The following is a 27,411-nucleotide window of genomic DNA, read 5'->3' as shown; positions in this document are numbered from 1 at the left end:
CATTTAGCAGCTAGGGTTTTGCGTGCCTGATATAAGATTCTGTTGATTCCTATTGTAACATTTGGTGACAAGTTATCCGAATCTAACATACCAAGCAAGCAAAACCTAGGATCCAGTTTATAATTAGCGCTATCAATTTTGTTTAATAAATTGATTATATCTGTCCAATAGCCCTGTAGCGCACTGCAATTCCACAGCATATGGAGCAATCCGGCCCCTTCTTCCCCACATTCGGACACTTGGAGTCAGATCTATATCCCACCTTCCATAAGAAGATTGGCGTTCTATATACCCTATGTATCATATAGAGTTGAGACAGTCTAGCCTCTTCGCTAGGGGTTAGAGTAGGAATCTGTGAAAGGACTTCTTCCCATTGGCTGTCTGAGATGGGGCCCACATCCCTCTCCCACTTCAACTTAACTTTGAGCGGATATTTTTTCAGCTGCTCATATAGCAAAGTATTATAAGCATCCGAAATAGCTCATTTTACAGGACCTGGTTCTGTCAGTTTTTTAAGCATGAGATGTGATACAAATTGTAGGGGGCGCACTTTATCCTGCGATCTGATAGCGTGCTTTAACTGAAGGTATTTATAGAAATGGGTAGACACTAGGCCATATTTAGTGCAAAGTTGTGCAAATTGTTTTAGGATACCTTGTGAATATAGTTGACCTAAATTCCATAGTCCTTTATGTTCCCAATCAGAAAATCCCTGCAGTTTGGACAATTCTATTAAATGAGGGTTATTCCAAACAGGAGACAGGTCCAATAGTTCCTGAACACCCAGAATTTCCCTAACTTTTCCCCAGACCCTCCTCATTAATCCTACTACTGGGAGTCAGGTAAATCTTTCTCCATAATCGAAATAGGCTGGCAGACCCCAGATGCCCACTTCACCAATTCTCCACATCTTCCCATCTCTCTCAGGGACCCCCAGCCCTTAAGGTGTTGCAACTGAGCTGCTAAGAAATATATAAAGGGGTTAGGTAACGCCAGTCCCCCCGCTTCTTTACCACGCTGTAATGTGTCATATCGGATTCTACTATTTTTATTTTTCCATAACAAGGATCTAAATATTCTCTGTAACTTATAATAATAATGCATGGGAATCCATACTGGTGAGTTATGCAATATGTAGAGCAACTGCGGCATCCATATCATCTTAAGAAGATTACCTCTACCTATCATTGACAATGGAAGCTTATGCCAGGTGACCGCTTTCTGTTTAAATCTGTCCATTAGTGGTACTAGGTTATTCGCTACATAAGATCGGGGCTGTACTGAAATAGTGACTCCAAGATATTTAAAGGAGGAGACCACTTTCAGGTTAACATGATCTAAGCAAAGAGATTCTGGAAGAGGGGACATAACTGACTTATTCCAATTGATTAATAAACCAGACTGTTTTCCAAAGTCTGAGATTAACGATAAACGGGATCTATTGATGATGTCAGATCACCCACATATAATAACATATCATCCGCATATCGCGAGACTCTTTCCTCCACCGTCTCCCTCTCCAGACCTCGAATCAGTGGCGTAGAACGCAAAATACAAGCCAGGGGCTCTATAGCAATGGCAAACAGGAGGGGTGACAAAGGGCATCCCTGCCTGGTGCCTCTCTCCAGTGTCATCGTTGGGGATAGCTTACTATTTATTCGCAGCCTAGCTCTCGGTTGACTATAGAGCAATTTTACCCAATTAATGTATCCAGGGCCGAATCCTAGTTTTGCCATAACCGCCCATAAGTATTCCCATTCAACACTATCAAAGGCCTTTGCAGCGTCTAAAGAGACCACTGCAGGGCATCCCACATCCCATTCTGTTCCCCTCATCTGAATATTGAGGAACAGACGCCTAAGGTTTAATGACGTGGATTTTCCTGGCATAAACCCGCACTGATCTTCATGTATAATGTGGGAGATAACATTCAGGAGCCTATTAGCAAGTACCTTGGCCAACACTTTTATATCTACTGTTAAGTGTGAGATGGGTCTCTATGAATCTACCATATTGGGATCCTTATCTGGTTTAGGGATCACCACCACCAATGCTTCTCTCATAGAGCTAGGTAAAATACCTGTCCTATAAGATTCATTAAACGCCTGTAGGAGATGGGGGAGCAAAACTTCTTGATGTTTTTTGTAGAATTCCCCAGGCAAATCATCTCCCCCGATGCTTTTCCGTTAGGAAGCGACTGCACCGCCAATACCATCTCTTCCAAATGAATGTCCCCATCAAGTAATAACCTCTGATCATCAGACAGGCTGGGCATCTGGATAGTATGCAGGTATTGCTCTCTGTCACTACAGTCAATCCCTAGTCTGGACTTATAGACATCTGCATAGTGCTCATGGAATATGTTCATTATGTTATCATCTCCCGATACCTGTACGCCCATTTTATTAGTGATTCCCAATACACAAGATGGGCCCGATTGGGTCTTAATAATAGTAGCTAGTAGGTGGCCTGTACATTCCCCTTCCATAAAGGAAAATAATAAAAATTATTCAATGCTTTCCAAGTGCTTAATTCATTTAGGGATACTTATGTATAGCGAAATTTTGTGACGTGTTACAACAATTCTGACTTCGGATTTGCAATCCGCACACTCGATTTAGTATAGGACAAATGTTTTTTGCCCAGTAGCAGACGAAAAGTGTTTTTTTTTGGTTGCGTGGTGAGATCAGCTGTTTGAGAAGGCACCGGCGCTCGCAGTAGCATCGTGGCCTTCTCCCTGCTCACCAAGCACAGCACTGTACATTGTATAGCGCCTGTGTTTGGTATCGCAGCTCAGCCCTATTCACTACTATAAAAGGATGCGCTGCGTCCAGGCTATGGGACCAATAAACGTGATGTCACGACCTAGGGAAAGCAGTGAGAAGGCTGTGGTGCTACTGTAAGTGCCAATGACTTCTCCAATGGCTGATCAAAGGAGTGTCTGGGTGTTGGAGTCCCACGGATCAGATACTGATGACCTATCCAGAGGAAAAATCCCTTTAAGTAGACAGTATTAAATCTGGCATCTAATGGTCAGGAGTTTACCATGCTTAAAAAGACCCCTATGATGGTCCATATGTTGCATGTAATGTTCATGAGATGGGATAACTGATGTTTTCCTTCAATCTGTTGAATCCCAGGATCCTTTCTACTTTGGACATGTCTAAAGAAATAATTGTATTTATAAAATCTAACAGTCCTGGAGCATCTTTTCATAGAACTTTATGTTGTGCCATCCCTCTGTAATTCCTCCTACCAAATTATAAATAAATTGACAAATGGGCATTACCAACTGGAGGAGAAATAGAAGAAGCGCACAACACAGTTATAAGAAAAGGTGCTCCAGAAACGTTATTTCATGGGGAATTCAAGTAATTACTAAGACATGTCAGGATAGGTGAGGGGCTCTCTCTAAAAAGAAATTCTTTCAAAAAGGGACAGTTCCTTCTTCAGGCATTCTGCATTACCTGCATAAAGTCTTTTATACGAAGGTAAGGTCATGGTGCAGAGTGACATCAATTACCCTATTCCCCTTTATGTAGAAAATATAGACATTCTTACCAAAGACACAATGTCTAGCAGGAAATCCACCAGCAAGCAGAAACTGATAAGTGGTAACTCTGGCTGACTACTGCCGTCACTAGATGAAGACTGAAGCCTGGCATGTAGCGCCCGCCTAAAAGAAACAATACAAAAACAAATCAGCCCATACGTACCCATTCTTCTTTGACAGAAAGTAAATGTCATTTACATGTGTGTGACTTTTTCACAGCTCAGACTACACTATAAAAAGTTTAAGGTGCAATTCAGTTAGATATTGAAAAATGAACTTTTATGAAAATAAAATACATTACATGGGACCGTATGTCCTACAAAGACATGACATTTGAAAAAAAAGCTAGACAAAGAGGAAGGAAAATATCAACGGTTTGTCGGCGCCACAGCTGAACTGCCTAAAGGACCAAACCCCATTGAGCTGTAAGAAATCATTTGTACAGCCTAAGCGATATTGAATAAAAAGTCAAATAAAGTGGCGGAGCTGTGTTCAATAAAAGACTTACCTGCAGCATTCTTCAAACCAACGTGCAATGTAATCCCACATGTAATACGGCTCAAAGGAGTTAAATAAAAGGTTGGCTGTTTTAATGAGCTCTGCCGTCCTCTTGTTCTCCCGCAGTTTACTTAACAGAACAAATAAATGGTTAGGATTCATTTATTTTACAAAAAAAATATATAAATTATGTAGGATCAGGGGTTTGGGGCGTCATGTAATAGGTGCTAGCATGGTACATTAGAAGGTTAAGCTGACAGGTGATACAGGTCTTCCTTTCTGTCCTACATGTATACATGCACACCCAGCTCAGCCGAGCATGCAGTGATGACTAACCTCAGGCACTCCAGCTGTGGTGAAACTACGACTCCCAGCATGCTCCATTCATTTCTGTGAAGTTCTGAGAACAGCCAAGCAATTGTACATCTTGGGAGTTGTAGTCTTACCACAGCTGGAGTGCCGGAGGTTAGCCATCATAGGTAGGTGTTCTAAATGTGGTGTAACCCCTGCCAGAAACCTCTGACTGCAGCTCATCTCCCCTGAGAACAATAGGATCGGACACGTTTAAAGGGCTGTCCCACATGGACATTTATAGCATATCCACAGTAGTGTGCTCAGCTATTTTCAGAAGCGCCTTAGTTGTGAATGGAGAGAGCCAAGCAAACGGGATCTCCTTTCCATTCATGGAGGAACATGACAAAGGACACTAGTGGGTCCCAAAGGTGAGACGTGTACCTATCAAAAATGTATGGCATGGCCAGCAGCATCTCCAATGGACTAGCTCCGGCCGCGTTCACTGTAACCATGAGATAGGAAGGCCTAACATATGGGTGGTGAAAGATTTTCATGTACACATTTGATTGCTTTTTGGCAATTTTTTTATGAAAATGAAGTGCCAACAATCCCTGTGTGAGCTGTGCAATTTGTGTGCCCAGTTGATGGAATCGGGTACTGGTGTGCAATGTGCTCTAGCTATGTGGCTGTGGTACACTGGAGTGAATATGCCAGAAATGTCCTGACGGGAACACCCCTTTTAACCCAACTGCCATATCCTTCTCTCTCAACAACCTCCATCATGGGAGAGTTGGAAGGCCATCCATTCACACTAGATGATTTTCTGGTCCTGCTGAAATCGGTGGGTTAAGTCAGCATTAATCTAACGAGTATGTCCAGCTTCAGTCTATTGTTAGATGCTCTTTTAAATTGTGGACTTTAACCTCAAAAGTCATTGCTCACCAAAGAGGTCAGACTATAATAACGCAACTTCAGACTGACTGTGACACCGATCTCCATGATTCCCCACCCATATCGGTTACCTGCTCAGTTGTGCAGGGTCCTTGCTGAAAGGGGTTTGTGTCTGAAGATCCAGCTCTGCTTTGCACTGTGTATATAATGTCTTGAACACTTCGATTAGCACATCTTCCAGAATGGCAGGCCCTGGAACAAATACAACAATGATACAATGCCAGGAACTTGTACAGTACATCAGAGGGTACGCTGAGTATTACAGGAGAAATGCTGGATTACTCCTCTGGGGCATTCACAGATCAGAACGCGCTCATCACTGAATCTGCATTACCCATAGATACTGGCTTTGAAGCTGTAGAACACGTTTTGGAACAAAAGGGCCAAACAAATAGAGGGACAGAACATATAATATGCTTTAAAACCAAGAAGGCCTTCATTTTTTACAGTGTTCACCAATAGTATTAATACACGGTATAACTATATTGTACAGGTCAAGGCAAGTATAGGACAGTACACTGCTTCCTGGTATCGGTTAGGCACACCTAAGGTATGTCATAAAGGCCTACACAAACAATAGTGTATTGTCAGCTGAACCCACCAAGAACCACGGGTTCTACCGACAGCCTAATGTGTATGTGGAGCTCCTGACTCTCCTCTGACAGATGATGTTGGGGGAGAGAAAGCCATTATTTTCATATGATCCTTTTATTCTCCCAAGAGATAAACCACTGACAACAGCTTTCTCCTAAATTCCCATTGAATACACGCCGAACTGAACATGTATGTGTATGGGGGACAATCTTTGGCCGACGGCCATTCAGACACAATTACTAGACAGCCCTGTGGTTTTTTTTTTGCTATTAATTAGGGCCAGGGTTGTCACAACCTCCCCATCAGCCTCAGCGATCGCATTGCCTGGAGCTGACCGGGATTGGACAAAGGGAAACTCTTCCATTTGCCCACACTGCCATCCACCCCGATTACGGTGCTTTAGGGGGTTCAATGACAGGGATTGGGTTGGAACTTAGTTTGGAGTGCGGCACAGGCACAGCTGTTGTACCAGCAGGAACTACATGAACGGAACATTGAATGGAAAGTTTCCGCCAACTTCATTAAACATAAAGGAAAAGAATAATACCAAGTTCAGGTTTGTCCAGTAAACTTATAAGGATGCGGAATGGCTTTAGGTCTTGCATTAGTGAACTCTCTCTACTCGGCTCTTTTCCCTGTAAAATTCCCACCATCGCCTACAAAAAAAGAAAAACAAAGATGTACTGGCACGCATGCTACCATATCATTTTTTGCATTGCAGACTTTTTGGACACCTTTTATAATACCTCCTTTAGGGCAACAGAGGCACAGAAATGAAATTGTGGGCACTTTTCAGTGATAAAAATAAATGGATTTTTTATTTTTTTTAAGTGCAGGATGTAACCATGTAAGTAGTTCCACCTATCAAACATTTACTAGTCCAAAGCCATAGCACTGACATAAGTATGTTCTAGCCAGCAAATAATGAACAGTGAAGTGACAGGTCATCGAAGGCTCACTTGTCTAGAAAACGAGTTAGCTAAAAGGGTTGTGCCAAGACTGCATGTTATCCAAGAGCCAGAGGATAAGGGATAATTAACTCATTAGTGGAGCTCCAACTGCTGGGACCCCCCCTATTTCTGAGAATGGGGGGTCCCATTCCCCCAGGCTGATGGAGCTGCAGATCGGGCATGCGCATTACTGCTTCATTCATTTTCAATGGGACTGCTGTAAATAGCGGGATGAGCAGCAGGCAGTACAGCATATTACAGTGACAGATCTGCTTTAGGGCTCATACAGACGACTATATCTGTTTTGCGGTCTGCAAAATGCGGATCCGCAAAACACGGATACCGGCCACGCGAGTTCCGCATTTTGCGGACAAGAATAGGACATTTGCGGGGCCGCGGAACGGAACATGGTGTGCTGCCGCATCTTCTGTAGTCGCATTGAAATAAATGGGTCCAGATATGTTCTGCAAAATTGCGCTACGGATGCGGACACAAATATACGGTCATCTGAATGAGCCCTTACTATGCTCATTTTTAGTCAGTCAATCAGACCACTGCAATGAGCAAACTATAAATTGTTACCATGTAATCTATTGTGTTAGTGAGAGCAGAGACACAAGTGACAAGGGTAGTACTAGCAGACACCATGGCACCCTTTCCTGTATACGTATATATACTTGATTATTTAATACGCACTTTGAAGTTGGACAACCCCTTTAAGCATATGAACAATAATGGATTTAATGTACTACACACCTATATGAGCTATACGGTCCAATGTTAAAAGGCTGTATTCACATCTGCATTGAAGGCTCTGTTTGCAATTCCATCAGATTCAACGGCAAGAACAGCATGGATGAGACAAGTAACATCATTGACAAAACGGTTAGTCTATGGGGTCTGTTGGAGTCCATCATAGTGTTGTGCTCTCCGTTATGAGCACAAATGTTAACAGAATCTTAAATGGCCTACTTAGTAAAGATCTTTTTTTTTGTCCACATAATTTTTTGACTATAAGAAAACACACCTGCACTAAGAGATCCTTAGAGAATGTGTTGAAGTAGTGAGAAGCATGTTCCTCTGGATTGCTTTGTCTTGTACTCCTTGGTCCTATAATGGCCCCATTGTTATCAAATCCTAAGAAGAAATACATGCAGTAAGAAATCAAATCAAGGTATCTCGGGTGTTATGTCAAGAAGAGAATATACATAATCACTGTTAACTCACCGAATGGTCCCCAAAGTGACAGCAGGAGAGAGAGCACAAGAATAGTCATTAACAGAGGGCTTATATATCTTCTGAATATTCATCTAATGCTCTTCTCATCTGTACAGTGACCAGTGAGAAGTGTGGCATTATCTTAGACATCAAGCCAAGCAATTTAGCACTAGCTGGTGCACTTGTCAAGAGGATAGGGGCTACAAAGGGGTTAACATACCGTTGAAAATAATCTATAATAATAAAAATTAAAGGGGTTGTCCGGGTTCAGAGCTGAACCCAGTCATCCCTCCATTTTCACCCCGGCACCCCCCCTGACTTGAGCATTGGAGCAGTTCATGCTCCGATGCTCTCCTTTGCCATGCGCTAAATCGCGCAGGGCAAAGGCATTTTCAAGAGTTCCGGTGACGAACTGGGCTCTCCATGGGGCTGCCAGGAAGCCCGGTGACGTCACCGGCACTGATGGGCGGGCTTTAGCGCTGCCCTAGCCTGTAAAACATCTAGGGCAGCGCTAAAGCATGCCCATCAGAGCCGGTGACGTCACTGAACACACTGCTGGGCGGAAGTTTCCGCCCGGCAGTGTGTTATTGCAAACAAAAGAGCCCGTGCCAGGTGCGATCTAGCGCAGGGCAAGGGAGCGCATCGATGCTAACATCAGGGGGGCTGCCTGGGTGAAAATGGAGGCATGTCCGGGTTCAGCGCTGAACCCGGAAAACCCCTTTAATATTGCCTGAAATTATACAAAGACATTTTTCTTGGCACAGTTGACATCTTCAAATGTCATAATTCACCCTGAAGCATACAGGTAAACCAACCATGGACATACAGCGCATTCGGAAAGTCTTCAGACCCTTTCACTTTTTTCACATTTTCTTATGTTGTGGCCTTGTGCCAAAATAAAAAAAAGTTTATTCCTCCATCATTCTTCACTCAATACCTTATAATAAGAAAGTAAAAACAACGGGTGTAATTTATTAAGACAGACGTCTAAAAGACGCTGGTCTTAATAACCTCTGTGGTGGCCTCTACATAACTTCAAAGCATCCACCATCAGTTTAAGGGTCCATTCACACGTCCATAAGTGTTTTGCGGATCCGCAAAACACGGACACCTGCAATGTGCGATCCGCAATTTGCGAATCCGCACATCACAGACACTATAATAGAAAATGGCTTTTCTGGTCCACAATTGCGGACAAGAATAGGACATGTTCTATTTTTTCCAGGAACGAAATTGCGGATCCCGAAAAAACGGATGCGGATCCAGGAAATGTGGATTTGCATCCGGTCCAGCCCCATTGAAAGTGAATGGGTCCGCAAATTGCGGAACGAATGCGGACCCAAATTACGGACGTGTGAATGGACCCTTAGTCTACGCCAGCTTCCTTGCTTCCATAGATTTAGAACATTTTTTAAGGCCTAAAACAGGCGTAGAAAATGATAAATGAGACGAGCCATGCCACGCCCCCCTTTTTAGACCGGGCGTGAGCAGGGATAAGTTGCATATATCTGATAGCAAATGACCCTCAATGTTCAAAATCTTGACTAATTTATTGAAAAGTCAAAACTAAAATCTTGCATTGACATAAGTATTCAGACTCTGTATTTAGTTGAAGCACCTTTGGCAGTGATTACAGCCTCTAGTCTTCTTAGGTATGATGCCACAAGGTTTGCACACATGGATTTGGGGATTTTTTGCCAACCTTCTCTGCAGATCCTCTCAAGCTCAGTCAGCTTGGATGAGGACCGTTGGTGGACAGCCATTTTCAGGTTTCTCCAGAGATGTTCAGTTGGGTTCAAGTCAGGGCTCTGGCTGGACCACTGACAGCCATTCACAGAATTGTCCATAAGCCACTACTGTGTTGTCTTGGCTGTTTGCTTGGGTCATTGCCTTGTTGGAAGGTAAACCTTCAGCCCAATATGAGGTCCTGAGCACTCTGGATAAGGTTTTCATTAAGAATATCTCTGCACTTTGCTCCATTCAGCCTTCACTCAACTCTGACCAGTCTCCCGGTCCCAGCTGCTGAAAAACACCCCCACATCATGATGTTGCCACCACCATACTTCACTGTAGGGATGGTATTGGGCAGGTGATAAGCAGTGCTTGGTTTCCTCCAGACATGACACTTCGAATTGAGACCAAAAAGTTCAATCTTGGTTTCATTAGACCAGCGAATCTTGTTTCTCACAGTCGGAGAGTCATTTAGGTGCTTTTTTTGCAAACTCCAGGCAGGCTTTCATGTGTCTTAGGGCTCATTCAGTCGGCTGTATGTACGGGTCTGCATCATGTACTTAATGTCTCCTCATGAACTCCATTCCTACAAAGATTCAGCTGGAGATCTTATTAGCTGTATTCAGGATAATAACCCCTGACAAGTAGAGCAGAGGAGGACGAGACAGCTTTTTAGCTCATTGTTGTGAAGAAACTTGTGCTCCTGTCTGATTAGGCCAGGTTTTTTGTGTACTAATAGGACGGCAGCCATTTTACCCCGATGATTGCTACCTGGAGAACCCCTTTAATTTGATTTCCTTGTAAACAAGCAAGGTCAGAGGTGCGTGGCAGCAGGGTGGATTTGATTCAAATCAAAATGATTAAAATTACGATTTAAATCACTAGTCAGTAAGGCTTGATTTAAATCATAGTTTTCTACATAAAGACTAATTCTTGCTGGTATAACTTATAATATGCAAGTAGATGAAGATTTTTAGAATAACAACTTTTCATATTAGTTTGATCCTGCATTCATAGATTTGTAGAAGTTAGGATTAAGGTATTTTTCTCAAATCTGTTCATGTTATAACATTTTTGCTGTGAAGAAGAGGCATGTGATCTCTGCTGAGTCAAATTCAGTTTTGAGAACTGCAAAAGTAAACCAAGCATCTGTGATAATATCTTGTAGGCAGAGAAACTGCCCAATAAACTTACAAAAACCTCTGGAAGAGCATGACATTGTGAATGGATTAATAGAATTTATTTACCAAAAAAATTACACATATAGAAACCTAGAATGTGTCGGTATAAGAACCATTTGGCCCATCTAGTCTGCCCAATATACTGAATACTATGAATAGCCCCTGGCCCTATCTTATATGAAGGATGGCCTTATGCCTATCCCATGCATGCTTAAACTCCTTCACTGTATTTGCAGCTACCACTTCAGCAGTAAGGCTATTCCATGCATCCACTACTCTCTCAGTAAAGTAATACTTCCTAATATTACTTTTAAACCTTTGCCCCTCTAATTTAAAACTATGTCCTCTTGTGGAAGTTCTTCTTCTTTTAAATATTCTCTCCTCTTTTACCTTGTTGATTCCCTTTATGTATTTAAAAGTTTCTATCATATCCCCTCTGTCTCGTCTTTCTTCCAAGCTATACATGTTAAGGTCCTTTAACCTTTCCTGGTAAGTTTTGTCCTGCAATCCATGTACTAGTTTAGTAGCTCTTCTCTGAACTCTCTCCAAAGTATCAATATCCTTCTGGAGATATGGTCTCCAGTACTGAGCACAATACTCCAAATGAGGTCTCACTAGTGCTCTGTAGAGCGGCATGAGCACCTCCCTCTTTCTACTGGTAATGCCTCTCCCTATACACCCAAGCATTCTGCTAGCATTTCCTGCTGCTCTATGACATTGTCTGCCTACCTTTAAGTCTTCTGAAATAATGACCCCTAAATCCCTTTCCTCAGATACTGAGGTTAGGACTGTATCACTGATTGTATATTCTGCTCTTGGGTTTTTACGCCCCAGGTGCATTATCTTGCACTTATCAACATTAAATTTTAGTTGCCAGATTTTTGACCATTCCTCTAGTTTTCCTAAATCCTTTTCCATTTGGTGTATCCCTCCAGGAATATCAACCCAGTTACAAATCTTTGTGTCATCAGCAAAAAGACACACCTTACCATCGAGGCCTTCTGCAATTTCGCTGATAAAGATATTAAACAATATGGGTCCCAGAACAGATCCCTGAGGTACCCCACTGGTAACAAGACTATGGACTGAATATACTCCATTGACTACAACCCTCTGTTGTCTGTCCCTCAGCCACTGCCTAATCCATTCAACAATATGGGAGTCCACGTACAGCCTTATTCTACATAATTAAAAGACTAATCTTTATTTCATGATGGAATAACCTTTGGATGGTAATATATTTTCCTCAAAAAGCATTTTATCTAAAAAAAAAATATCAGATTTAAATAAAATAAAAAAAATCAGATTTCTTTTTTTTTTTTTTTTAAACATTTTTTTAAATTTTTTTATATCATTGATTTTCATCCACTCTGCTTGGCAGCCACTTATCAGTCTTTGCTGATCACTATTCATCTTGGTTGGATGTGGAAGTTAGGATTGATGCCTGTGACCAGTATGAAGTAAACGTGTCACTGTTTTCCTCCAGGACATAGCCAGTTACTTGCTTTCATTGCACAGGCTAGACTGTTAAGACGCTGCTTTTCTTATATGGTTTACATAAGCCCCTATTAGACCGCAAGATAATCGTCCAATTTAATTCTCAGACTCTAAGTTTGTTAATAAAGACTACGGTCCTTTCTAGATTGTTAATTAACGATACAATGTCTGTTGTTTTATGCATACAGTTGAAATGAAATGTATTTTGTCATAAGAAATGATTATGCCTGATATATGAAAAACTTTCAATAAAAAGAAAATGTTACAAAGATAATCGTCCAATTATTGGGAACAAGCGTTCATGGGAATGCTCGGAATGCTCTTTCCCGATAAATGGCTCGTGTATCAAGCAGTCAGAAAAACAACCGAAGAATGAACAAACGCTCGTTCATCGGCTGCTGGGCCTCTTTCATCAGGACGAAAGATGCCCGATTTATTGGCAGCACATCTCACTGTGTAATCAGGCCGGCGCAATTAAGCACCGATGGATGTTTTGTCATCTGTTGGAGCTCGCACTGCCCGTACATACATTGGGCAGTGTTATACCACCCTTAGGGTCCATTCACACGTCCATAAGTGTTTTGCGGATCCGCAAAACACGGACACCTGCAATGTGTGATCCGCAATTTGCGGACCGCACATCACAGACACTATAATAGAAAATGCCTTTTCTGGTCCGCAATTGCGGACAAGAATAGGACATGTTCTATTTTTTCAGGAACGGAATTGCGGATCCCGAAAAAAAAAAAAGAATCCCGAAAAAACGTATGTGGATCCCGAAAATGCATCCGTTACAGCCCCATTGAAAGTGAATGGGTCCGCAAATTGCAGAACAAATGCGGACCCAAATTACGGACGTGTGAATGGACCATTATTGTGTTCCCTCAGTTGCTTTGTACAAATCAGCCTCCCAGACAAAAACCTCCCAGGCTGTGAGCTGTGCGCTGCTATTGGCCAGTGCTGCAGCCTAGGCGAAGGAGACGCCCACAGGACAAGGGAAGACACCGCCTACTATAACTTACAGAGCAAAGTTACAGGAGGGCATAGCGGGAGAACGGAGCGGCGCCCGGGGATAATAGTAAGTGCAGTGAGATCCCCGGGCGCCGCTCTATATGACAGCATACTTAGTTCACATTGTTTTTACAAGTTAAAGGTCCTCTTTAAAGGAAACCTGTCACCGGGATTTTGTGTATAGAGCTGAGGACATGGGTTGCTAGATGCCCACTAGCACATCCGCAATACTCAGTCCCCATAGCTCTGTGTGCTTTTATTGTGTAAAAAACACTATTTGATACATATGCAAATTAACATAAAAGAGTCATATCTTCCTTGTGTGACCAGAGAGTCATATTTTCATCTCAGGTTAATTTGCATATGTATCAAATCGGTTTTTTTACACAATAAAAGCACACAGAGCTATGGGGACTGGGTATTGTGGATGTGCTAGCGGCCATCTAGCAACCCATGTCCTCAGCTCTATACACAAAATCCTGGTGACAGGTTCCCTTTAATTGATTTAATGAGATAATTTAAATCACAAATCCTAGATAAGCAACTACTGACCCTGGGTTCAGACCTGAGCGTTCGCGATGGAGCGCTCTGTATGCGCGTTTGTACCGGCATTTACAATCGCGCATACAGAGACAAGCGAACGCCCATTGTCGCGCGTTCCCGAAAGTCTATGTACGGGAATGCGCGACAAAACGCCCCAAAGAAGCTCAAGAACTTTTTTGAGCGTCGGGCGCTTTACAGCGCGATCGTACGCGCTGTAAAACGCCCAGGTGAGAACCATTCCCATAGGGAAGCATTGGTTTCTCCTTGTTGAGCGTTTTACAGCGCGTAGTAACGCGCTGTAAAACGCGCAAGTGTGAACTTAGGGTAAAGCTATGTTACCTTTGTCCAACATAGATACCGAGATGAAAGGGTCATCAATCTAAACGGCCTTTTACATGGGCCGATGCACGGAGCGACATTCCTGATCAGTCTTAGTAAAGCCCTATTCACATGACCATACTTCTGGTCCACATCCTATCCACATTTTTTGAGGATTGGATGCAGACTCGTTCAAGTCAATGAGGTCGGCACATCATGTGTTGGACACATCCGTATATATCTGTTCCGCAGTCCCACAAAAAAGATAGAACATGTCCTATTGCTGTCCGTTTTGCGGACAAGAATAGGCATTGCTACAATGGGTCTGCCAAAAAAAACGGATGCAACACGGAAGTCACATGGACGTTATTCGTATTTTTTGCGGACTGAAAAATACATACGGATGTGTGAATGCACCATAAAGCTGCATTTACATGAAGCAATCATCCCCTTGGTAAGGGAAGAAATAATTGTTTCTACAATCGCTCATCCCCACACATTCACTTGGCAACACATGTACTGCCCACAAATAATGAATTTTGGCGTCACATGAAAGATGCAGTCACAGTCTTTAGGTGATCGACGGCATACTACATAGGGCAATTATCAGGAACAAGTGTTGGTATAAACGTCTCCCCAATAATTGTCCTGAGCCACTGCCTGTATGAAACCCGTTTTACCATACAGATGAGGCACACATTTTTACGCCTCATTGCAAAAACATGCTACAACAGGATGATTACACAGTTGGATCTTTACTGCTGCCGCTCTCCATGATAAGTAATCAGAAGGCCACCCACTCACCTAGCAGCCAGGCATAGAGCCTTCGATTCAACGACATATCTCTCCGTAAGACCACACGCAGAGCAGCCGACAGGATACGAATCATGTCTGGACGGGTTGCCTGGGAAGGAACAGGTTACAAGAAACGGTTACAAGTTGGATCACTTACATTCCTGGTAATAATTTCTGTTTTCTATAGATAAGGTCAAAATAGTAAGTCTAAGGCTGTGTTCACACTGCCGCTTTTGCCAGTCTTTCGTTTTTACAGCAAGAAAAACAGACTGTGATGGTGAGAAAACAGCTGAAAATATCAAAATTCTAAAAACCTGATGGACCCCATTATAAGCCAAGTGAAAGCAGAGCCCAATGCAATCCCACATCATATATTCACCCCGGCGCCCCCAAGTAAGGCCTCATGCACACGACCGTATTTTTTTGCGGTCCGCAAAACGGGGTTCCGTTTTCCCGTGATCCGTGACCGTTTTTTCGTCCGTGGGTCTTCCTTGATTTTTGGAGGATCCACGGACATGAAAAAAAAGTCGTTTTGGTGTCCGCCTGGCCGTGCGGAGCCAAACGGATCCGTCCTGAATTACAATGCAAGTCAATGGGGACGGATCCGTTTGACGTTGACACAATATGGTGCCATTTCAAACGGATCCGTCCCCATTGACTTTCAATGTAAAGTCTGGAGTCCCTTTTATACCATCGGATCAGAGTTTTCTCCAATCCGATGGTATATTTTAACTTGAAGCGTCCCCATCACCATGGGAACGCCTCTATGTTAGAATATACTGTCGGATATGAGTTAGATCGTGAAACCTCATTTCCGACAGTATATTCTAACACAGAGGCGTTCCCATGGTGATGGGGACGCTTCTAGTTAGAATATACTACAAACTGTGTACATGACTGCCCCCTGCTGCCTAGCAGCATCCGATCTCTTACAGGGGGCCGTGATCAGCACAATTAACCCCTCAAGTGCCGCACCTGAAGGGGTTAATTGTACTATCATATCCCCCTGTAAGAGTTTGAATATCATTGCTGGCCAGTGCGGCCCCCCCCCCCTTCCTCCCTCTATTGTAATAATTCGTTGGTGGCACAGTGTGCGCCCCCCATCGGCCCCCCCTCCCTCTATAGCATTAACAACATTGGTGGCCAGTGTGCGGCCTCCCATCTCTCTCCCCCCCCCCCCGATCATTGGTGGCAGCGGGTTACTAGCAATAGTACAATAGTAAAAGATTCATACTTACCTGGGAGCTGCGATGTCTGTGTCCGGCCGGGAGCTCCTCCTATTGGTAAGTGACAGTTCATTTAGCAATGCGCCGCACAGACCTGAGGCTGTCACTTACCAGTAGGTGGAGCTCCCGGCCGGACACGAACATCGCAGCAGCAGGTAAGTATGAATCTTCTACTATTGTACTATTGCTAAGTAACTATGGCAACCAGGACTGTAGTAGCGTCCTGGTTGCCATGGTTACCGATCGGAGCCCCAGCGATTAAACTGGGACTCCGATCGGAACTCCGCTGCCACCAATGATGGGGGGGGGGAGATGGGAGGCCGCACACTGGCTACCAATGTTGTTAATGCTATAGAGGGAGGGGGGGGCGATGGGGGGCGCACACTGTGCCACCAACGAATTATTACAATAGAGGGAGGGGGGGGGGGGCGCACACTGTGCCACCAACGAATTATTACAATAGAGGGAGGGGGGGGGGCGCCGCACTGGCCACCAATGATATTCAAACTGGGGGGGGGGGGGGGGGGGGGGGGGGTCTGCCTGATCTCTTACAGGGGGATATGATAGTACAATTAACCCTTTCAGGTGCCGCACCTGAAGGGGTTAATTGTGCTGATCACGGCCCCCTGTAAGAGATCGGGTGCTGCCAGGCAGCAGGGGGCAGTCTTGTACACAGTTTGTAGTGTATTCTAACTAGAAGCGTCCCCATCACCATGGGAACGCTTCTGTGTTAGAATATACTGTCGGTTCTGAGTTTTCACGAAGTGAAAACTCAGCTTTGAAAAAGCTTTATGCAGACGGATCTTCGGATCCGTCTGTATAAAAACTAACCTACGGCCACGGATCACGGACACGGATGCCAATCTTGTGTGCATCCGTGTTCTTTCACGGACCCATTGACTTGAATGGGTCCGTGAACCGTTGGCCGTGAAAAAAATAGGACAGGTCATATTTTTTTCACGGCCAGGAAACACGGATCACGGATGCGGCTGCAAAACGGTGCATTTTCCGATTTTTCCACGGACCCATTGAAAGTCAATGGGTCCGCGAAAAAAAACGAAAAACGGCACAACGGCCACGCGTGCACACAACGGTCGTGTGCATGAGGCCTAAGTGTAAGTACCGTATATACTGGACATATGGAAACACAGGTGAATTGCAGCAGACATTCATGTTACAAGATTACACAAAGTGTGCTTTTTATTATGACTGGAGACGCTCATGATTCCAGTTCAACAGAAAGGCTATTGCTTGGGTGACTTTGTATTTATAAGGGGTTGTCTGAGAAGTTAAGAAATTAAAGAAGCTGCAGGACAGGTTATAAATGAAAACCCCATTGCTCCACAGCTCCAGCACCGATGCGCCATCATCCCCGCTGGCGGTGTTTATCTTCTTGGAACGATGATGTGTTGTGCATCCATGACTGCTGCAGCCGATTTCTGGCCTCAGTGGTTGGTATTAGCAGAGCCCTTGTGCTGAAGCCGTGAGGGATTTAACCAGGGAGTAATGAATGTTTTTATGTCCTGCAGCTACTTTAATTTTTTTAACTCTCTGACAACCCCTTAAATAGAGGGAAGTAAGTCTCGGAAGAAACATTTGGCAGAGGTTTATCTCTGTTGCAATCAAACATGCCTGATCTTTATTTCCCTCTTCACTGCACATTTCTGGTAGAAGACTCATGCGGTTGATCATGTGATCACTCTGAGCCTATCAGAAACATGCCATTTTACATATACAGCATGTTCTCCTCCAACTCGAAATTGGGAGTTGGCTGGCCACTAGATCATCGACTAACTCTTAGCTTATGAAGAATCTAATAAATGCAATAAATTAAAGGGTTCTCAGAATGAGGGCACCATTCCCCACAGTTGTGCTGGAAAGACAGATCCCTTCTCACAGGCTGTACAGGACATTGAACGATAAAAAACACCGGTGACGGGTCAATAAATCACATCAAAGAAGTACTCCATGTTACTATTTCCTCAGTATCTAAAGTAATCAGATAAATAGGTGTGTAGTTATTTTTCGGGCTGGGCGCTTTATTTCTCAGATTTATCAGCTCCGTTCCTCTGTTGTACTATGTGACTCAGACTCGCACAATCAAAAGCTTTGATCGGTGGGTGCCGGAGCAGAGACCACCACAGATCACTGCCACGAGGAGATAGAAAAGCTTGCATATCACGCTCTCTCCTCACTGAGTTGAGATGGGCCCAGAGATGTTCTCGTCAGCGTACCTCCTGCAGCATAACTTCTCTTGAGCGTACCTCCTGAGAGATATGTGAACGCTTTTCTCTCTCCTGGCTCTAGCGTTCAGACCCCCACCGATCAAAACCTTGGATGTGTCGCTATGACTCAGAGAACCTTTAAGATTATTTCCATGAGGCGACTTTTATATTTCTCTCAATGACATCCTGAAGTACCGTGATGGGGGAAGAAACGGTCACAGAAATTGGCTTAAAGGCTTTAACCTATACTAGAGTCAAAGCCTATGATTTACATGAGGAAATTGTTTCTTAGCGACATATGGAGTAAGAAGATTAATGAGATCTCGGGAAAAGAAGCCTAGTAAAAAGGAGAAACACTACTAAAGCCAGGGGGTGAGCAGGGTACGTCTATTTTTACCATCTCCTTATCGTATAGGACCAATGGAGGATTTGTGGCCGGCACAAATACCCCTAATATGGGTGAAGATTAGTCCTATTTGTGATAGAAGTTGTTTCCTACTAGTTGGCAGTAATTTAGTAGGGGAATAGGTTCTCTAACCCTTGGTGGCATTCAGGATTGGAAAAGCTTGTGGAGCATGTGAATGTTCCCTCCAGCCCTTTTACTGAATGTAAGTCACACACGTATTAGGAATCAATACAGCTAAGGCTACTTTCACACTAGCGTTATTCTTTTCCGGCATGAGTTCCGTCACAGGGGCTCAATACCGGAAAATAATTGATCAGTTTTATCCCCATGCATTCTGAATGGAGAGCAATCCGTTCAGGATGCATCAGGATGTCTTCAGCTCAGTCTTTTTGCCTTTTCAGGACGGAGATAACACTGTGTATGTGAAAATAAATAAATGCCGGATCCGTTTTTTCCGGATGACAACGGAGACACGGATCCGGCATTCCAATGCATTTGTCATACGGATCAGGATCCTGATCCGTCTGACAAATGCCATCAGTTTGCATACGGATCAGGCAGGCAGTTCCGGCAACAGAACTGCCTGCCGGAATCCTCTGCCGCAAGTGTGAAAGTACACTAAAATGTCAACGGCGAGTGTAAAACATTCCTTATTCAATAATACAAGAGTTACACAACTAATGAGGGATGTGAAGGGATGTTAGGTTCAATACCTGACTCATGTGGAAGGGGAAGCAAAACAGGATGAGGTCTAACGTACTCCTCTGGACAAGCACGCTGGCATCCTGCACGGAGGTGCTCACTGCCTCCACCTGGAAAACACGTCGGAGGAGAAAGGTTAGACGTAAAACAACAAGAATCCAACATTTCACTGTATGATGATGCTGAAAGTCCACTATGGCTGAAATGGGTTCTTGCAGCTTATAAAATAAAGGTATCACTAGGATATGCCATCTCTTTAAAATCTGTGAGGGTCCGACATCGGGAATTAAAGGGAATCTGACATCAGTTTTATGCAGGGTGAAAGAGACCCTGTCTGAAATGGAGGGACACTTACTTAAACTGACCCAAGTGTTTTACTAAAATACGAATTGAATAGCCGCAGCTCGAACCGAGCGCCATAGTGCACTCAACAGACCTCACATGCATGGGCACCCGATGCTCTACCTCATACAGGGCAGCATAAAACTGGTGACACATTCCCTTTAATGGGCCACATCGCTGCAGGGATCTGAAACCAGAAGCTTTTCAACAGTTGGTTGGTGCACCGTTGTGCAAAGAAAGAGCGCAAAGAGGTCACAGTACTAAATGAAAGATGTACCACCGCTTGGAAATGTCCCTTTAAATGGCTTTTTACTCTCTGCCATCCAGGCTCATCATGGTTTTTCCTAGTATTAACATTATCACCTATCCACTAAATAGATGTTAAATTCTAGGAAAACCCCTTTTATGGCTGGGCATACAAATGATATAAGCCAATCTAGTGATTCCTGCACCCTAAAGCTGGCCATACACTTCATATGCTATCTGCCCAACAATAGTGTAGCCATCATCTGACCCCTCTATACACATGCATGCTGGGCACAGCCAAGTATGAAGGTGCTCTGAATGTGGAGAGGGGAGTGGACTGCTGCCAGACACCTCAGGTGGCAGAGTAGCTTTTCCTACAGGATCCTAGATGCTGAAATCCAGCTGCCCAACCGTTCTCTCCATGCTGACATTAGTCTAATGTGAATGGGCAGTATAAAGGGAATCTGTCACTAGAACCAGCACGCCTGTTACTACTTTATTCTGCCCTCAGAAGGGGTGGTGTAAAGGTGGCAACATGTTTCTTTTAAGAACACAGGCTGTAAAAAATATACTGTATCTCGTAGGCTCAGGACAATACATTTCAGGAAGGATTGCCATTATAAAAAAACTGAAAAATCTCAACTGAACAATTCAGCTCTGAAAACCAATGGCTCAAAAAGGTTCAGAGCAGCTCCAGATCTGATCATTAGCACTGGTCAGAGATGAATGGAGAAGACTGGGAATCAATGAGCAGGGTGATGCGACATTGACGGGCATGAGCATAAGGCTCATTACTATACATGGAGACGAGAGCACATCCCATCCACGGCGCTACACACCAGCAGCACTGCTACAAATGACCCAGACCTAGTCATTCTAAAGATAATTGAAAAAATCCAACAGTGACATTCTGATGAATTACACAGGAATGGTAATGGTGCGGAAAATACAATGGTTTTCTGTGTGCAGCACGTAGAGGGGCAAATACATTATATCATTTACTATAGAATAATGAGCAGGATCTTTAAATACAAAAAGAAAAGAAAATATGCATGCTATAGAATTAAATGGCATCCATCTCTCCATCCCTCTATCTACCTATCCGTCCCTCCATCCCTCTATCTACCTATCACATATCCATCTCTCTACCTATCCGTCCCTCCATCCCTCTATCCCTCTCTACCTATCCGTCCCTCCATCCCTCTATCTACCTACCTATCCGTCCCTCCATCTACCTACCTATCCGTCCCTCCATCCCTCTTATCTACCTATCACATATTCATCTCTCTATCCCTCTTATCTACCTATCCGTCCCTCCATCCCTCTATCTACCTATCACATATCCATCTCTCTATCCCTCTCTACCTATCCGTCCCTCCATCCCTCTATCTACCCATCACATATCCATCTCTCTATCCCTCTCTACCTATCCGTCCCTCCATCCCTCTATCTACCTATCACATATCCATCTCTCTATCCCTCTCTACCTATCCGTCCCTCCATCCCTCTATCTACCTATCACATATCCATCTCTCTATCCCTCTCTACCTATCCGTCCCTCCATCCCTCTATCTACCTATCACATATTCATCTCTCTATCCCTCTCTTCCTATCCGTCCCTCCATCCCTCTATCTACCTACCTATCCGTCCCTCCATCCCTCTATCTACCTACCTATCCGTCCCTCCATCCCTCTAGCTACCTACCTATCCGTCCCTCCATCCCTCTAGCTACCTATCCGTCCCTCCATCCCTCTAGCTACCTATCCGTCCCTCCATCCCTCTAGCTACCTATCCGTCCCTCCATCCCTCTAGCTACCTATCCGTCCCTCCATCCCTCTATCTACCTATCCGTCCCTCCATCCCTCTATCTACCTACCTATCCGTCCCTCCATCTACCTACCTATCCGTCCCTCCATCCCTCTTATCTACCTATCACATATTCATCTCTCCATCCCTCTTATCTACCTATCCGTCCCTCCATCCCTCTATCTACCTATCACATATCCATCTCTCTACCTATCCGTCCCTCCATCCCTCCATCCCTCTCTACCTATCCGTCCCTCCATCCCTCTATCTACCTACCTATCCGTCCCTCCATCTACCTACCTATCCGTCCCTCCATCCCTCTATCTACCTATCACATATCCATCTCTCTATCCCTCTCTACCTATCCGTCCCTCCATCCCTCTATCTACCCATCACATATCCATCTCTCTATCCCTCTCTACCTATCCGTCCCTCCATCCCTCTATCTACCTATCACATATCCATCTCTCTATCCCTCTCTACCTATCCGTCCCTCCATCCCTCTATCTACCTATCACATATCCATCTCTCTATCCCTCTCTACCTATCCGTCCCTCCATCCCTCTATCTACCTATCCGTCCCTCCATCCCTCTATCTACCTATCACATCTCCATCTCTCTATCCCTCTTATCTACCTATCCGTCCCTCCATCCCTCTATCTACCTATCACATATTCATCTCTCTATCCCTCTCTTCCTATCCGTCCCTCCATCCCTCTATCTACCTACCTATCCGTCCCTCCATCCCTCTATCTACCTACCTATCCGTCCCTCCATCCCTCTAGCTACCTACCTATCCGTCCCTCCATCCCTCTAGCTACCTATCCGTCCCTCCATCCCTCTAGCTACCTATCCGTCCCTCCATCCCTCTAGCTACCTACCTATCCGTCCCTCCATCCCTCTAGCTACCTATCCGTCCCTCCATCCCTCTAGCTACCTATCCGTCCCTCCATCCCTCTAGCTACCTATCCGTCCCTCCATCCCTCTAGCTACCTATCCGTCCCTCCATCCCTCTACCTACCTATCCATCCCTCCATCTACCTACCTATCACATATCCATCCATTTACCTATCCATCTCTCTATCTACCTATCCATCCCTCCATCTACCCATCCATCTCTCTATCCCTCTATCTACCTATCCGTCCCTCCATCCCTCTATCTACCTATCCGTCCCTCCATCCCTCTATCTACCTATCCGTCCCTCCATCCCTCTACCTACCTATCCATCCCTCCATCTCTCCATCTACCTACCTATCACATATCCATCCATTTACCTATCCATCTCTCTATCTACCTATCCATCCCTCCATCTACCTACCTATCACATATCCATCCATTTACCTATCCATCTCTCTATCTACCTATCCATCCCTCCATCTCTCCATCTACCTACCTATCACATATCCATCCATTTACCTATCCATCCCTCTACCTACCTATCCATCCCTCCATCTACCTACCTATCACATATCCATCCATTTACCTATCTATCTCTCTACCTACCTATCCATCCCTCCATCTACCTACCTATCACATATCCATCCATTTACCTATCCATCTCTCTATCCCTCTACCTACCTATCCATCCCTCCATCTACCTACCTATCCATCTCTCTATCTACCTATCCATCCCTCCATCTACCTACCTCTCACATATCCATCCATTTACCTATCCATCCCTCCATCTCTCTATCTATCTACCTACCTATCACATATCCATCCACTGACCCCCCCCCCCCCCAATATCCTAATTATAACGTAGTATACCAGCTTACCATTAATTCAATGTCACTTCCAATGATGTAAAGCTGGTCCTCCATTGACAGTTTCCTGTTCAGGTGGGAAAGGACATAAGTGATGCCAGGCAGACGTACCGCGGGGCTGGTGAGAAGACTACCCCATAGAGCACTATAGAAGGCAGACTGCTCCACAGCCGAGGCCACCTTCTCCAGAAGGGTGTTTGTTCTAGAAGATGGAGATCAGTTGAGAATAATAAGCACCTTACTGAGAAGATATTCCACCTCACCACCAAACACTTACATACAGTGGAGCTTTAACCTCTTTAAAGGGGATGTCTACCACCTAAAGGGAATCTGTCCCCGGTGACCTGCTTATCCAACCGTTTGTACATGCACACACACAAGTATGGTTCACCTGATTAAAATGCAGTTTTTATTTTCTTGATCTGAGGCTCCGTTCTCAAGTTATAATACTTTTTAAATATGCAAATGAGTCTTTTGGTGCAATGAGGGCGACACCATTGCTCTTGTTGCTCCCAAGCTCCACTACCTTCTGTGACCAGCCCCTCCCTCGCTGCTTTATCACTACCTGGCCCTGTCAAAGCAACCAGGGAGGGAGCTTTGCTGCAACAAGAGCAGTGGTGACACTCCCATTGCACCAAAGGCTTAATATGAACATTAGGAAAAAGTATCACAACTTGGGAATGGAGCCTTGGATCAACAGCGTTGGATAGGGAGGTCACTGGATGCCGCTGGCTTTTCCTGGCTATGGAACGCAGCAGCCTGATCGCTCTCCCGGCTAGGAGACCCTCCGCTCACTACTAGTGTTGTGCCTGGCTTTGCGCAACCACCATCGGTCTGGTAGCCTAGCCCATGACCCTCCTGCTACACCAGTTGGGGCCACCACTCTGTGTTTTTGTATCTAGGCACAGAGATGTGATCGCTGCAGCCAATCACTGGATTGACAGGGGATATGGGAAGTCCTAGAATGAGAGTGCCAGGGGATGGGTAAGGAATTATTACATCTTTTATTAGTTTATATCATTCTAAACTGTTTTTAAAAACATTTAAGTGGCTGGACAACCCCTTTCAGCCCCACATTTTTCATATTTTCTTCCCTATTTTTGAATACAATAAATGCAGTTCCGAGACAGGCAAGAAATAGTTGGCCATTACACAGACCATAAATATGCCATGGTGCTCCTAATCAATAGACATCCACTTTGGCCATTAGCCCCAGAAGCAGGGTCAACTGACCAGTCACCTGGAGATCAAGTGATCGCTGGGACTAATGGAGGCACTGGTAGTGAGATCTGGGTATACAGCCATCAGGAAAACACAAGTGGTAAATGGTCTGCTGCCTCTCAAAAGGTGCCTGGATAACTGGCCTGATACCCAACTTACAGTTGCACGGCCTTTGCTGCAGCCGTTTCTCTATAAGCACCGCCATGTTTGATGGCACTTACCTGTCATAGTATTCTGAACCCTCCTCCAATCCAGGCAGAATACCAGTGAGCAGTCCTTGTAGGCCAGGTTTTAAGGTCTTGCCCAGAGGCAGGTAATATATCTCATACAGACTAAGTAATGCTGGTTTCACAGACATTGCAGCATTTGTAAGTAGAGGGAAAAGGCCAGCACTGAAAAGCAAGGAAGACAATAAATATATGAACACAATATACAGAATCAGCATGGGCTTCATACCCTCCTGTCATGTCATCTTCAGCCATTACCTGTACAGGAAGAGGTCTTTGGCCAGCCGCTTTGGTCCAATGATTTTGAAGATTATTTCGTAGGTTTCTAGAGCTTTCCTGTGGACGCCTCCTGGCAAAGCTGGATGAAGACATTGTGCCAGTCGTTTCCCTATAGTTAACTTTTTAGGGACAACTTGATATTTCGCATTATTTTGTAGGACCTGTTGACAGAAAGCAACCGTCATTTGGGTCTGTGGAAAGCTGGCAGACAACACCAATGGCTGGTGTAGGGATGGGGGTCAACAGAACCATCATATACAGGGAAAAGTAGATCCACAATAGGCTGCAACATAATAGAAATTTCTGAATATGGACAATCCATGACATGTCAGCAGTCAGGATGGAGTTGGATCATTCGCTTCAGCCAATTAAGTTAGGTCTTTGGCAAGAAATGGTTCTCTGTTGATATATATGTCATACATCAAAGTATAAAATGATATCTGTGAGGAATATGATTATTTACTGTCAGCCATGTTCCCACACCAGCCATCTGCTGTCAGATAGCGGAGGTAGTGAACTCCACAGGGGGGGCCTGCTTCAAAGCCCAGCCAAATGGCAGAGAACTTCTAGCAGGCCACCTTTGTTTACAATTTCTCACCTCCATTCAGATAGCACGGATCCTGCAGGAAAACTTCCCTGCAGGTGGTCTAGGCCATACCCCAGTTCAATCAAATTTATCAGACATCATGGAACCGGCCATCACAGGCATAAACCAGATACATACTTGTGTCCCTGCGGCCACGATGAACAGGCCCGTGGTCATAGTTTGGTGGTGGTATGTCAGGGAGGGGAGATATACATATCTCCCCACAGAAACCAAATAACAGTACCATGCTTGGATTCTACTGGTAGCCGGAACCCAGGCGGATCCATTGGTCCCAGAACCACCTCCCTGAGACATTCTGGTCTGGAGCCATGAGCCCTAATCGGTTTTGTGACTCATTTGCTGCCAGCCCCAGAAGAGGGGGAGTGGACTTCTCCCAGAGGAGTGGAGGGGAGGGGCCGGCTACAGGTCAAAAGGCTTGTGCCAGCAAGAGGGCATGTCTTTTCTTCTGAAGGGGGGTCACGCTGCATACGTGTTTGGAAGGGACCTGGAAACGGCTGTCATCAATGCCTCCCATGTGACTACAGCCAAGCTTTACAGAAACCCATTATTCATACCAAGACTCATCCATCTTGTAAACTGACTTTTGTTCTGCTTAACCCTGTTGTACCACGCCATCTGTATTTACCACTCTGACCACTGTATATATTTTCTATGTATATTGTGTTATGTCTAGTGAGCCCTTTAGAAAATTAAATATATAATTGAATATTGTGCTGTTCTGGTATCTCGATCCCGAACCCCCACGTCCGTGTTTCGGCCTAGTTATACGCTACTGTGGGTTGGTTTCTCACCCTATATAATCTCGTTAGTAGACCGGGCTTATATCAAATGAGAAGCTGGTGGCAGTATACCTGGGCTGAGGAAGCGCGGTTTCACTGGGGCAGTGAAAAGGCTCCCTCAGCTTGTTGCCTCTCTGTGCCTGTGTGGAGAGGAGTCTGTGAACCTTACCTGCTCCTCAGGGACGGCGTAACGTCACGCCTTGGTAACCAGTGACCATACCGTATCTCACTGGCTCTACGTATTTGACGTCCAGCGGCAGCGAGGTGCAGTATTCGTCACAATATCGTATAACTATACTTCATACAAGGAGCACAGTAAAACCCCTTCCTACACATACAGTAATAATCAGATAGAAGATGTCTCGGGCGAGTGACATGCCAGCAATCTGACAGCGGGTTAAATGGCACAAGTAAATGGATCTCTGTTGAAATCTATGATCCAGACC

General features: G+C 44.6%; 1 protein-coding gene across 2 annotated transcripts in view; it reads right to left on the bottom strand.

The window, feature by feature from the left end:
* Nucleotides 1–27,411, bottom strand: part of DOP1A (DOP1 leucine zipper like protein A) — a 102,498-nt gene that overhangs the window by 65,078 nt on the left and 10,009 nt on the right. For both annotated transcript variants that reach the window (XM_040428696.1, XM_040428697.1), the window contains exons 3-12: nt 25,559–25,740; nt 25,295–25,465; nt 23,865–24,054; nt 19,705–19,803; nt 15,144–15,243; nt 7,868–7,977; nt 6,438–6,546; nt 5,368–5,488; nt 4,062–4,181; nt 3,562–3,676 (exon numbers count right to left, since the gene is read on the bottom strand). In XM_040428696.1, the coding sequence (XP_040284630.1) occupies nt 3,562–3,676; nt 4,062–4,181; nt 5,368–5,488; nt 6,438–6,546; nt 7,868–7,977; nt 15,144–15,243; nt 19,705–19,803; nt 23,865–24,054; nt 25,295–25,465; nt 25,559–25,740 (1,317 nt within the window). The remainder of the gene's footprint in view (nt 1–3,561; nt 3,677–4,061; nt 4,182–5,367; nt 5,489–6,437; nt 6,547–7,867; nt 7,978–15,143; nt 15,244–19,704; nt 19,804–23,864; nt 24,055–25,294; nt 25,466–25,558; nt 25,741–27,411) is intronic.

The sequence above is a fragment of the Bufo bufo genome, chromosome 4 (assembly GCF_905171765.1).
Source record: "Bufo bufo chromosome 4, aBufBuf1.1, whole genome shotgun sequence".
In the NCBI taxonomy this organism is placed as follows: domain Eukaryota; kingdom Metazoa; phylum Chordata; class Amphibia; order Anura; family Bufonidae; genus Bufo; species Bufo bufo.
Note: the sequence above shows the minus strand (reverse complement) of the source record. Positions and strands in the feature narration are given on the sequence as shown.